The 13,766-nt window shown below is 41.6% G+C and overlaps 1 protein-coding gene across 10 annotated transcripts in view; it reads left to right on the forward strand.

The window, feature by feature from the left end:
• The window catches only part of LOC123576754 (WASH complex subunit 2-like), a 62,679-nt gene that overhangs the window by 25,467 nt on the left and 23,446 nt on the right, over positions 1-13,766 (forward strand). For all 10 annotated transcript variants that reach the window (XM_045438019.1, XM_045438020.1, XM_045438025.1 and 7 more), the window contains exons 16-20: positions 2,165-2,292; positions 3,587-3,673; positions 6,893-6,994; positions 8,524-8,655; positions 11,874-12,043. In XM_045438019.1, the coding sequence (XP_045293975.1) occupies positions 2,165-2,292; positions 3,587-3,673; positions 6,893-6,994; positions 8,524-8,655; positions 11,874-12,043 (619 nt within the window). The remainder of the gene's footprint in view (positions 1-2,164; positions 2,293-3,586; positions 3,674-6,892; positions 6,995-8,523; positions 8,656-11,873; positions 12,044-13,766) is intronic.

The following is a 13,766-nucleotide window of genomic DNA, read 5'->3' on the forward strand; positions in this document are numbered from 1 at the left end:
TTACAAATCTTTAATCACACTTTCTTCTGGCAGCACTTAGTAAATTATATGACAGAATGCCACATGTTAGCTGTTCAGTTCCCAGCCTCTCTGGCCAGAAAGCCTACATATCCTTGATCTTTTCTTGTATGGCAGGGTTTTCAGCTCCTTGGCCACTTTGGCACTCTCCTTTCTTCTCCCCTCAAATTTAAGCCTGTCTTTTCATGAAATCTCTCTCATAAATTATTTGTTCATTTATGTGCAGGTGAGTCTCCTGGGACTCTTGTTAGAATGCAGATTCAGATGCGGTGGGTATGGGCTGGGGCCTGTGATTTTACATTTCTAACAGGCTCCCTGGTGGGCAGAGATTGCTGGTCTGTGGGTCACACTTGGTGTTTTTCCAGAAAAGAAGGATAAACCACTAGGTGCACACAGTTTCCAGCAACATGAGGACTCTGTCTTATAAAGACTAGATGAACCAGGATTCAGTGAGAAGCATGTTTCCTGGACTTAGCTCCTTTTCCAGGGGTGGCTGTGAGAAGTAAGGATAGGAGAAGAAACCTGAGGGAAATAACCACCTGGTTATTACAGAAAGAGTGCAAACGGACGCATAACACACTGAGATCTAGGCCAACTAAAATGACAGTGGTTAAAGCTGGTGGTGCCTCTCTTGGTCTGGGAGGGCTCTCACTTAGTGGGTTATCACTGAGAACTGATTAAGAGTCACAAGTAAGTTGGCAGCTGCCGCTCCCCTGGGACGTTCACAAATCAACGTCCTCCTTTCAGTGATGCACAGCTCAATCAGTGCAGTAGTGCTCCTGGTAGTGAAAGGTCAGAAACTCCCCAGGTGCTCATCCCTAGGTTACATTACGGATCTCTTGTTTAGTGGAATTTGGTGAAGTGTTAAAAAGAATGAAGTCTGTATGTGTTAACATGGGAAGATTCGCTAGGCAGATTAAGTGAAAAACATAAATCCTAAGACCTATTATTAGAACCATGTTGTCATTTATAGCCTTACCTGTGAATCACTGAAGTGAGTATGCTAGCATATCCTCTGGGGGAATTAGATGTGTGTGTTCCCAGTGGTCGTCTTGTTTGGGTGGGCAGGTGGAGTTATGGGGGAGATTCCAGTAGTATTTGCTTTTATATACCCCTGTAGATTGACTTTTAATTTTTATTTATTTATTATTATTTTTTAAAGATTTTATTTTTAGGTAATCTCTACACCCAACATGGGCCTTGAACTCATAACCATGAGATCAACAGCCACATGCTCTACTGACTGAGCTAGCCAGGGACTCCAGTAGTTTGGTTTTTTACAAAGAGGAGCCAACCCTCACTTCACAGATTCCTAGGGCGGTTGCTTCTTTTGTTGTTGTTGTTTAATTATTATTATTATTTTTGAGAGGGAGCGAGAGTGTGAGAGAAAGGGCATGGAAGCGGGGGAGGGGCAGAAGGAAAGGCTGGGGTGGAGGGAATCCCAAGCAGGTTCTATGCCCAACGCAGAGCCCGACATGGGATTCCATCTCATGACTGAGATCATGACCTGAACCAAAATCAAGAGTTGGATGCTTAACCAACTGAACCACCCAAGTGCCCCCACCCCCCAATTTTTTTTTTTTTTTTTGGGTGGTTGCTTCTTAAATAATCTTTCTTTCTTTAGGTCTCTATTTACCTTTTATGCTAGTCCAAGCTACTCTAAGCATAAGATGCTGGCTGCTTGGATGAGTGTATGAGCCAGGTGGTTAAATCATTGGTCCTGTGTTTCATTTGGGCTCTTTTGTGTTCTTTGAAAAATCCAATGTAATCCACTTCAAAATGCTTCATAACTAATAAAAAAAAAGTAATTTTCTATTTACTTCTTGGGAGGGAAGGATTTTTTTTTACTTTATAAAAAAAATTTTTTTAACATTTATTTATTTTTGAGAAACAGAGAGCACAAGCAGGGGAGGAGCAGAGAGGGAGGGACACACAGAATCCAAAGCAGGCTCCAGGCTTTGAGCTGTCAGCACAGAGCCCGACGCGGGGCTCGAACTCATGGACCACAAGATCATGACCTGAGCTGAAGTTAGCCGCTTACCCAACTGAGCCACCCAGACACCCCGGGGAGGATTTTTAATCTGTGAATTTAGTGGTGGGATTTTTGACCTTAGTATAATTTTGTGCCATGGTATCTTTTCTAAAGACAAAGTCAAGTCCACTGCCAGTATCTTTGATGACGAGGAAGGAGACCTGTTCAAAGAAAAAGCAGCTGCTTTGCCAGAAGCCACTGTGAATCAGACAGATGAAAAAAAAGCAAAGGCAGAAAAAAAGGTGAGCGGGAAAGAAGACTTAATGTAGTTAAGTCTTGTTAAGTGTTGTCCTGGGACATCTTGTTAATTCACCTGGAACCCAGAGGGAAGTGGTGTTTCCTTTCAAGTGTATGGTGTCTTATAATTGTGCAACATCCAGCAAAGGTGAAAGAAGAATACAGTGAACACCCAAATGCCTACCACCTAGATTGAGCACTTGTTGGATTTGAGCACTTTGTTGGATGACCTATTGATGATCTTTTCCTGAATCACGTTAAGGGGTACCAAAGAATGTTTTTCCAATTCTCTCCTTTCTTCTACATTAGCTGACATTTTTCCAAACAGAACAGAAGAGCTTTCTCTCCCTCTTTCCTGCTTTTTTAGTTATCCCTATAGGATCATGGATGCTATTCAACCTATTATAAACTATTAGTATCATTTTGTTTGTTTTTTGGGTTTTTTTGTGTTTTGTTTTTTTGATACTGAAATGAACCTGTATTTGGCCAACCGGATGCATCCCCATCAGCTTTAAAGCTCTTTTGGCTGCTGTCCCTTTCCTTAGTATCTTCCATGGTGAGATCTGTCTTCCCTCCCCTCCCCTCCCGTTCCCTCCTTCCTTTTTTAAACTTGATTCATTTACTTATTTTTAAGTAATCTCTACTTCCATCGTGGGGCTCACGCTCACGACCCTAAGGTCAAGAGTCGCATGGTCTTCTGACTGATCGAGCCAGGTGCCCTGATCCATCCTCTTTCTAAAGCACATCTTGTGTGTCCTCACTGTGAAACCCTCACCTTCCCACTGCTGACCACCTAGGTCCCAGCATTCAGAACCCAGCAGGCTCCTAGGGTGGCCTACCTTCCTATGTTGGCTCCAATCATACATGTGCCATTTGCGCACTGTAGGTAGGCAGTCTGTTCTACCCCAGTCTGTTGATCCAACAGATGTGCCCTCTATCTCAACTTGTTCTTCTCTTCTCATGCGGTTCCCTCTGTCTGCAGTGTCCATGCCTGTACTATCTCCTGCATCCAGGCTTTGTCCTGAAAGATTTATCAGGGAGCTATTTCTGTCTTCTTTCCTAACTTATACCCGTTTTTAAATTCTTTCTTGTGAAATTTCTTTTGCATTAATTCTTTGTACAAATTTGATACATGTTTTAGGTCTGCAGCATCGTTTTTCCCTTGGCACACGGCCTAGTGCTTTATCCTAGCAGAGACTCAGAGTGTTTTCTACGTGAACGTGTGAATAAACCCTCCTTTCCAGTTCTCTTATTTGTTAACTCTCAGGTTTTTGTTTTTGTTTTTTTTTCCCATCAAAGGTTACCCAGCCTTCCAACAAAAGTCCCAAGCCCTTGTCAGAAACAAAGACTCAAAAAGGTTTATTTTCAGACGAAGAGGACTCTGAGGTAAGGAATTCTCTTTCTTAGTTCTGGGAATTAGTCCTTGGGTATGACATTAGAAATTATTTTTTTTTTTCTTAACATTTATTGTTTTTGAGAGACAGCACAAGTAGGGGAGGGACAGAGAGAGAGAGAAAGGGAGACACAGAATCTGAAGCAGGCTCCAGGCTCTGAGCTGTCAGCACAGAGCCCAATGCGGGGCTCGAACTCACACACCGTGAGATCATGACCTGAGCTGACATTGGACATTGAACCAACTGAGCCACCCAGGTGCCCTGAAACTATTTCTAAATGACGATTTTGTCAGTAGATGTGTAAGACGTTTTATTAAGTATTGTAGTTCTTTCTTTGAAATTAATATCTTTTTTTTTTTAATTTTTTTTTTTAGTTTTTTTTTTTTTAACGTTTATTTATTTTCGAGACAGAGAGAGACAAAGCATGAACGGGGGAGGGTCAGGGAGACGGAGACACAGAATCTGAAACAGGCTCCAGGCTCTGAGCTGTTAGCACAGAGCCCGACACGGGGCTCGAACTCACGGACCACGAGATCATGACCCGAGCCGAAGTCGGCTGCTTAACCGACTGAGCCACCCAGGCGCCCCTGAAAATTAATATCTTGAAAACTCATGTTTAGAGTGATGCTTTTCACTCTTAGGGGTGTTGAATCCAGTATATCTCATGGGAGGAAAATACTCTGTTCAGGAGGCTCAAATTGAAGGCTCTTTGTTGATCCACAATGAGTGAGATGCTTTTAACAGGAATCGACATACCATCTTCTTTTCAGTAGTCTCACTGAGTAGTGGGCGTAGTGCCATAGTGTTATGTATTCTGGCATAGCCTCTTATGACCAGGAACAGTGTGGGCGGGCAGTGCTTGCTGCCAGCTTCGGTCCTCACAGGCTCCCGCCTAGAAACCTCTTTCCAGTGGAACAGCATCAGCTCTCAGAAGCGTCACTGCTTTATCTGACTCTCACAGGCCTAGGTTCTTTGAGAACGAATTTTAGGCTAGGCCTTTAGGGGATCAGAGACCTGTCTGAGAATGTAACAAATCCTCTTCACAGAAAAATGTGTAGACACGGCATAAATTTACGTGTAATTTCAGGAAATTGTAAACTCTGGTGTAAGCTCTTACGATTACTTTGCACTAACAGCTAGGATGGACGAACAAATCTTTGGAAGTGGAGTGATTGCCAGTGATGTAAATAAAACCTGTGAGGCTTATATTTCATTGACGGCCAGTGTACAGAAGATAGGAATTAACCAGACTCCAGTTAAGCCGAACTCCTGACCCATCGGCACAGCATGTTGGGGCCTCACACTCTGGTCTCATCCACCCTCCCAGCCTCCTGCTCATCAAGCACAACCACACTGACCCCTGCCCTCTGGGAGTGCTGTTCCCAGAAACTGGACGCCTTGCTTCCTTACTTTCTATAGTTCTTTTTTGAGGTCTCCCCCAATGGCCCTTTGCATGATTACAAACCTGCTAGCATGTGCCACGCTGCACTCCTTGCCCTCTCTTCTGTTCTGTGCTTCACGGTATGTGTTGCCGTGTGACACTTCTTGTGTGCTTGTGGGTTATCTCAGATAAGCTGAGAATAAGCTAGAATGAGCTGCATGAGGGCAGGGCATTTTGTTTCCTCCCCATACACCTAGACTTTGCTTGGCACTTGAGAAGCCAACAAATAGTTGTCGATTACATGAAGAAACCAAATGTGAGCAATTTCTGTGACTTAAAAGGTGTTCCAGGTCCTTATTACTGTGAGATAAATCACTCCAAAACTTAGTAGCTGACAACCCCAGTAAGTCTTATGATCTCTTACGGTTCTAGAAGTGGACTGGGTTCAGCTAGGCGCTTTTCACTTAGGGTCTCTCACATGCTTCCAGTCTGAAGGTGGCTGGGCTGAGAATCCTCATACGTCTGGTACCTGGGTGAGAAAGACTCAGACAGCTGGGGCTCTCGGGGCACCCCTCTCTATCTCTATGTGGTCTCCTAGCATGGCAGCTTCAGGGAAGGTGGGTTCTCAGGGGTGGCGCAGGGCTTCAAAGTGAGATTCCCCAGAGAGCTGTGCAGAGGCTGTGTGGCTTTTTGTAACCGAGCCCTGGATGGCAGCATTATTGAGGCAGTCACAAAGGCCCGCCAGGGTTTAAGAGCAGGAACGCAGACTCCACTTGTTGATGGCAGGAGTATAAAAGAATTTGCAGACAGGTTTCATAACCACCACCAAAGCCTTTGTCCCATGTACACAGTCATAGGTTGTCTTTATTGGGTACTATCAGAGTGCCTGGGCAAGAAAAAGTGAAGCAGTGCAGTGAAATCTTTCCTGAAATGCAATCTTGCTAGTGTGTAAAATGCAGGAGAGGCATGGGAGCCTGTAGCTCCCCCTATGTGGTCTCTTTACCTCAGCCAACCCGTGGAACTCCATGGGGTCCAGGCGAATCCATTGGGCCGAGAAGAGTTCTTCTCAGTTAATGAAATCTTTAGGTCTATGTTTGAGAGTAGATGTGGATTCCATAATAAAAAGTAATTATCCAGAGAGGTCTTAGAAACTATGTTCTTGTGCTATTTAATTGTCTGGCTCTTGTGTATTCACGTTCCTTTCCTAAGGGAATAGGTGTCCCATTTTATGTTTCTAATTCATGCAGCTCAGTTTGTATCATAGGCTGACACCATCACATTTTGGAAGTTTTTTAGAGTCTACCAGATCTTTTGCAACATCTCTTAGCTATAGTTCAAGTCGAATACCAAACATTTTAAAATAAAATATGAATTTGTATTTATTTGAAAGAAACAGTATAATACTCTTCTAAGAGGAGAAGAGGGTGTTAGTAACTAAAACAAAGTCCTAAATCCAGTAATTTGGGAATCTAGTCTCTATTTCCAGTATTGAATCTGTTTCATCATTCTGATTCTTAGGACAGAAAAAGGAAGTCTTTGCTACTTTTTTAGCACAATAAGAGATTGATTGGAAAATGTCCACGTGGGAGTATAGAAACCTCCAGTGAGGCTACCTGGAGTTCTATGGTGGCATCTTCTTTCTCATATGTGGGTTCTGTGCTGCACTCTGCTAGAAGAAACTGACACGTGTTCTCAGCCACTTTCTCTGTCACAAAGAGACCTAGACTCACGCAGCCATTATATTATAGTCTTCAATGTTTTATGTTTAATTGATACTTCAAAGAATGTGGTCTGTCTTGTTAACCAGGAACTTTAATCTTGATCCAACAGGATTTGTTTTCTTCACAAAATGTGAGTAAGTCAAAAGAGGCATCTCTCCTGCCTAGCAAACTCCCCACGTCGGTCTCGCTTTTTGATGATGAAGATGAAGAGGTAAACATTGTTACTGTAGTGCAAGATAAATAAGTTTTTGAGGAGTAGAAAACCATTGCTGATGTAGATTTCTAGTCAGAGGCTCATATAGTAGAACAAGGTGATAGGGAGGCAAACTATCTGAGGCTCACATAACAAAAATATTTAGCTTTTGTCTCAGTGATTCCTTCCTTGAGTCCTCTTAGCTGTACAATGGGCAGGACATTAGATTCTTGGCCCAGCTCTTGTGGAAGGCTTTGTAGATTTCATTTTAAAAATCTACCTGTAAGAAATATAGAGGATGGATCTTTGTTATACGCAGCGATCCACAACGTCTTGGACAAAGCAGGAATAGGAGAAGATGGCCATGTCCTCACCTTGTTTTTCTTTCCTGCCCTGCATGAGAGAGCAAAGTGGGGGAAACATATAAGAGGGAAGACAAACCAAATCTTCCCTCTTACGCAGTACTGTGCCGTGCCCAAACTCATGGGCTTTGGCACCAGACCCCTGCTTTCACTTGCAAATCAGGGACCTTGGGCAAGTAACTTCAACCTCCTGAACCTTATATAGCTTAATAGAGTATAGGGTCATTGTAGCAGCCGACACAACTAATGTACAGCTCTTGACACTGTACCTGGCACATCGGAAATATAGCTCTTTCCGTCAGTATTCCCATCGGATGCCAGTTCATTTTTGGCACGGCCTTTCCTTATTTTCCCATACTCTACCCTGCTTAAAGGCTCCTTTCATTGAATTTTTACATATCAGGATTATTCACCTGCTGTAGTATATTGTTGAGAGTGTTCTTCTAACTTGGGTTCAGGCCCTCTGATGATTTTGTTTCTATTACCTTAGTGAAAATACCTTAATAGATACTTTGGGAATACCTGACTATACAAAACTTGGCAAATGCCATTCAACCTATGAGAATCAACTCTTCAGTAGGCCAGTGATTATATCTGGTAAATTATTTCTTAAGTTTGTGTTGTCTTTTTAAAATTAACCAGAAACACAAGTCATGCCTTCCCTCTGTCCCAGGTGTGTGACTTCGGTAGGTATGGAAGAGTGGAAAGAGCTCCCTATTTCTCTTTATTGTTAATAATCCATTGCTCTGGTTTCTAATTCATAGAAAGGTCCAAGCTGTTGGCTGCCACACGGGTTGTACTGGTCTCCCTAGTGAACATACAGGGCCCACCCACAGCGGGCCTAAGTGGGGCCGGATTTCTTCCTCGTTCTGTGTTCTTATCCTCAAGTTACCCTCCTCCTGCTCCTTCCCAAGTGTTTTGCCTTTGAGTTCCATGTGGTCTGTTTCCCTTCTGTGAATGGAGAATACAGTGAGAGAAGATAGTAGACTGTTATTTTAGGGATATACATAAGAGAGAAGTGGGATTTACTGGCATTTTGTGATTTTTTTTTTTTTCTCTCCAAGGTGTTATACATATTCTGTACCTGACTAGAGATTTATTCTCTAACAATTTGACATGGAAGATCGAAGTGTTTTGTTTTATGTGTATGAAGTTGTCATACTCTTCTGTCATTTGTTTTTCTAGGATAATCTTTTTGGGGCAACAGCTGCTAAGAAGCAGACATCATCTCTTCTAACTCAGAGCCAAGAGAAAGCAAAGCCTTCTGAGCCCTCCAGAAAGAAAGCATCTGCCTTACTGTTCAGCAGTGATGAGGAGGTGGGTTGCAAGTTTCTCCTGGAGAAGAGCAGGAAGTTGTTTGATGGGATTTAAGAGTTACAGCTATCCTGGGACGCCTGGGTGGTTAAGCGTTAAGCGTCTGACTTCAGCTCAGGTCATGATCTCATGGTTTGTGGGTTCGAGCCCTGCATTGGCCTCTGTGCTGACAGCTCAGAGCCTGGAGCCTGCTTCAGGATCTGTGCCTCCTTCACTCTCAACCCCTTCCCCACTCGTGTGCTATCTCTCTCTGTCTCTCATAAATAAATAAACATTGAAAAAAAAAAGTTACAGCTGCTAAATATTTTCTTTTTCTACCTGTTTTATATCCAGTGAAGTTCAGTTACCAAAGACTATGTTCACAAAACTGTCTTTTCTTTTTCTGGAAGAAAGGTATTTAGTTTAAAGGTTAATGTTTTCATGACAGTTGAGAATAAAATAAGTATGCCCCTCAAATTATAACATATGCTAATTCACATGAATTAGGCCTTATTTTATTTTATTTAAAAACTTTTTTTATTTATTTTTGAGAGAGAAAGTGCATGCACATGCAAGAGAATGGCAGAGAGAGAGAGGGAGAGAGAGAATCCCAAGCAGGCTCCATGCTGTCAGCACAGAGCCCAACATAGGGCTCAATCTCATGAACCGTAAGATCATGACCTGAGCCAAGATCAAGAGTTGTATGCTTAACTGACTGAGCCACCCAGGCACCCCTAGGCCTTATTTTATATTGTTAAATGATCCTTATGTTTCAGTATCAAGAATTATAGCTAGACATGTAATATTTATGCAAGCTTAACTTCTTTTTTATGAGTCTTTATTTTTTATTTTATTTTTTTTAGTGTTTATTTTTGAGAGAGAGAGAACAGAGCACGAGAGGGGGAGGGGCAGAGAAAGAGAGAGACACAGAATCCGAAGCAGGTTGCAGGCTCTGAGCTGTCAGCACTGAACCCGAAATGGGATTCACATCCACAAACCGCGAGATCATGACCTGAGGCGAGGTCAGATGCTTAACCGACTGAGCTACTTAGGCACCCGCCCCCCTTTCATATGAGTCTTAATATTTTCATTTGCTACCTAGATACAAGTTAGCAAAGCCACTAGTAAATAGGGTTTAGCTGCTAATTTAGCTGTACAGAAAAAGACTTTGAAAACCCTGAGCATTTGGGGCATCTGGATGGCTTATTTTGTTGAGTATCTGACTTTGGTTCAGGTCATGATCTCACGGTTTGTGAGCTCAAGCCCTGCATTGAGCTTGCTGCTATCAGTGCAGAGCCCGCTTTGGATCCTCTGTTCCCCCCCTCCCCTTTCTGTCCCTTCCAACCCCATGCTTTCTCTCTCAAAAATAAATAAAACATTTTTAAAAATTAAAAAAACAAAACAAAACCCTGAGCATTACAAATCTCCCTGGGGTGCTTGGGTGGCTCAGTTGGTTGAGTGTCCGACTTCACTCAGGTCATGATCTCACGGTTCGTGAGTTCGAGCCCCATGTCGGGCTCTCTCTGGTCAGCACAGAGCCTGCTTCAGATCCTCTGTCCCCATCTCTCTCTGTGCCTTCCCTGCTTGTATGTATGTTTTCTCTTTCTGTCTCTCTCAAAAATAAATTAAAAAATACTAAAAATCTTCTTGCATTACAATAATTGCTCTTCTTTATTTTAACATTGTAAGAAAATTATGAGGGTATGATGTGGATGGAGAAACTGTAGCTATATCAATGTTTTTTATTGGAAGTAATTTAAAATGACACAACATAATTTGCTTTTTCTATTCCAACAGAATTTATCATGGATTTTCTATTTTTTTCTTCCTAGCATTGTTAGTCGTTGTTCTCCCTATAGTAATGGGCAACCATAAGTAGAAATTTTCCTACCACAGTTTTATAATGATTTAGGGAAAATGAAAACAAAATTGACTTTTGAACAATGTGGGAATTTAGGGGTACTGACTTCCTGCGCAGTTGAAAATTGACATATAACTTTGGACTCTCCAGAAACTTAACTACTAATAAATAGACTACTGTTGACCAAAATCCTTACCAATAATGTAGACAGTTGGTTAACACATGTTTTACATGTTTTATGTATCATACATTCTATACCTAAAATAAAGTAAGCTAGAGGAAATAAAACGTTAAAATCATAAAGAAGGGAAATACGTTAATGATACTGTACATATATTTATTGAAAAGAATCCATGTGCATTTCAAACCCGTGTTGTTCAAGGGTCAACCATATTAGCTAAAGCTGGGAGCAACAGTACTTAGCTGAGTAAAGATACCCAGTGTTCTAGAACAGTGATTCTCAACCTTGGCTACCCATTGGAATCGGCTGGAGAACTTTAAAGAGTACTCTTACTGAATTCCAGGGCTGGAGATTCTGGATTAAGTAGTTTGGCAGATGGTCTGTCCTTGGAATTTTCTAAAGTTCTCCTGGGAATTCCAGTGTATAGTCACTCTTGAGCCTTACTGCCCTAGAGGAGCACTTCTCAGACCATAACATGTGAAGAAATCACCTGGGCATCCTGTTAACAAATGCAGGTTCTGATTCAGAAAGTCTGGGATCAAACCAGAATTCTGTATGACACATGCTGCTGGTTGTGGACCCCACTTTGGAGAAGCTCTAGACTTTATAGAGACCAAAGGAGCTCTTATGTAAGTGTTCAGGAGTTCCAAGAGGTGAGAGCATAGCCAAGTGGGGTTCCCCTAAATGCTTTCTAAAGGTCTACTTCAGACTTTTGTTGATGGAAGGGGTCACCAGCATCTTTCATTGTGTCTTGTTTATATGTGCATTGCGTGAGCTTTTTATACATTTTTGTCCAGCCTGCTTCAGGATTTTTGAATCGAAGTGTATAATTTTCCTCCAAAGTTGAGAGCTCTTGATTTTTTTTTTTTTTTGACATTCGTCTTCTCAATTTCTTTATAAATAATTTTGAATCTCCTAAGGGTAGACAACCTCCCTTGTCCTAACCCAGAATAGGACCATAGAGGGGAGAAACATAGTGCAGTGATGGAGGAGGAAGGCAGAAAGTTTGCGAGGTCAAAGAACCCAGCTGTCTAGATTTGAGTTCAGAGGAAAGCCCCAGTCATGAGTTCTCTTCAAGAGTGATGTACTTGATTAAGTATTTAGTGTAAATACAATTTAATGGAACTTAAATTTTATTTTATTTCCAGGTTCCTTAGTCTGAATTGTCACTGGGTTTTAATATATATTTTATCTTTTAAGGACCAGTGGAATGTTACTGATTCACAGATGAACTCAACGTCTGACAACAGATCTAAAGGAGAACTAAGGGGCTCTGGGACCAGTCAGGAGCAGGAGGCTAAGGCTGTGAAAAAGACCAGCCTCTTTGAGGAGGATGATGAAGATGATCTGTTTGCTGTTGCTAAGGACAGGTGAGGTAGTCATTGTAAGAAATCATTTAGCCAGTGTCTGTGGTAATAAGTAAAGGTATTTGATAAATAAGATGTTAGTTATTTGGGGGTGACATGATGATTATTCATTACCTAGTAGTTATACAAAGGAGAATGTGTTTGATTTTCACTTGTAAGGTATTTTCCCCCAATACTGGGAAATGTTTTTGTTAGCAGATTTACCTAATTTCTTTTAATTATTTTTTTTAGCCCCTAAATATTATTTTTCTTAGTTTGTTAGGGATTTAAGTGCAGCTTGTTATCTTTTGTTTTTGTTTTTCCTCTGAGATGCCCTGTAGAAGGTAAAGTTTGGTCTGGGTTACTTAAGTTTCTCATTTGAATGGAAATCTGCTCAGCATTGAAAAACATCCTGTTAGGAGGATGATTCTTTGCAGAGTGGTGCTTTGTCACACCAGTGGCTGGTGATTCTTAGCTGATCTAGGTGGTGTCCACATGAATACTTGAACTAAAGCCAGCAGGATATTTCATAGACTGAGCATGGGCTGTATTGGTGTTGTAACATGTTGCTTTACAGACAATAGCAAGTGTAGGAGGGGATGTGGAATGTGGGGAAATAGGTTCTATTTACAGAAATGGGTTAGAAAAAAGCTTAGGGTGGAAAACCGCCACCAAGGGCAAAAGCACTCGAGGTTAGCTAGCAAGTTATTGTAATGGGATCACGAGTAACTTGTTATATTGCCTGTAGGAAATTACTTTCCGTCTGACTCCAATATACTGTTGTACCTTGATCACAAACTCCACTTGTCCCCCAGACCCTTTGCTTCTTATACACACAAGTTAATGATTACTTCCGATTTTCTCCACGTCTCTGTGTGTAAGATCTTTTTTTCTTCACGTTCACCACGTGGGTAATATCTTGTGAACTCAATAAATACAGAGACAAAACCCCTGTCAGGGCTCGTGTCTCCTCCCGGACATCAGCCTCTCTCATATTCAATTCTGCGTCCGCTCTCTTGCTGGACCAGAGAGAACTCCAGACTCATAGTCTGCGATGGTGGAAGAATTGGAGCTCTCACACAATGCTGGTGGGAATGTAAAATGGTGCCACTTTGGGGAACAGTCCAGCAGTTCCTTAAAAAGTTAAATACGGAGTTACTCTAGGACTTAATTTCATTCTTGGGTAGATGCTCAAGAGAAATGAAAACTTGTCTACACAAACACATATATGATTGTTCATTGTAGCATTATTCGTAGAAGCCAGAAAGTGGAAATAAGCCAAACATCCCATCAACTGACGACAGGATGCAGAAAATATGTTCTATCCATACAATGAACTCTGACTCAGCAATAAGAAGGAATAAAGTATTGATACATGCTACAACATAGTTGAACCTTATATATTGTGTTAATTGAAAGCAGCCAGTCACAGAGGACCACATGCATGGTTCCCTTTGTATATAATGTCCAGAACAGATAAATCTATGGAGACAGAAAGTAAATTAGTGTTTGCCTGGGGTGAGGAGAATTGAGTCTGTTAACAGGCATGAGGCGTCATTTTGGATTGATGGAAATACTGTGAACCTAGATTGTGGTGATGGTTGCACAACTCTGTAACTATACTAAAAACCAGTGAAGTGCATATTATAAAGGGGTAGATTTTATGGTTTGTAAATTATATCTCAAAACCATTCTGAAGACAGAAAGAAGCTCTGTGACTTTAACAGAGTTGTGACATACTGCCTGG

The sequence above is a fragment of the Leopardus geoffroyi genome, chromosome D2 (genome assembly GCF_018350155.1).
Source record: "Leopardus geoffroyi isolate Oge1 chromosome D2, O.geoffroyi_Oge1_pat1.0, whole genome shotgun sequence".
NCBI lineage: Eukaryota > Metazoa > Chordata > Mammalia > Carnivora > Felidae > Leopardus > Leopardus geoffroyi.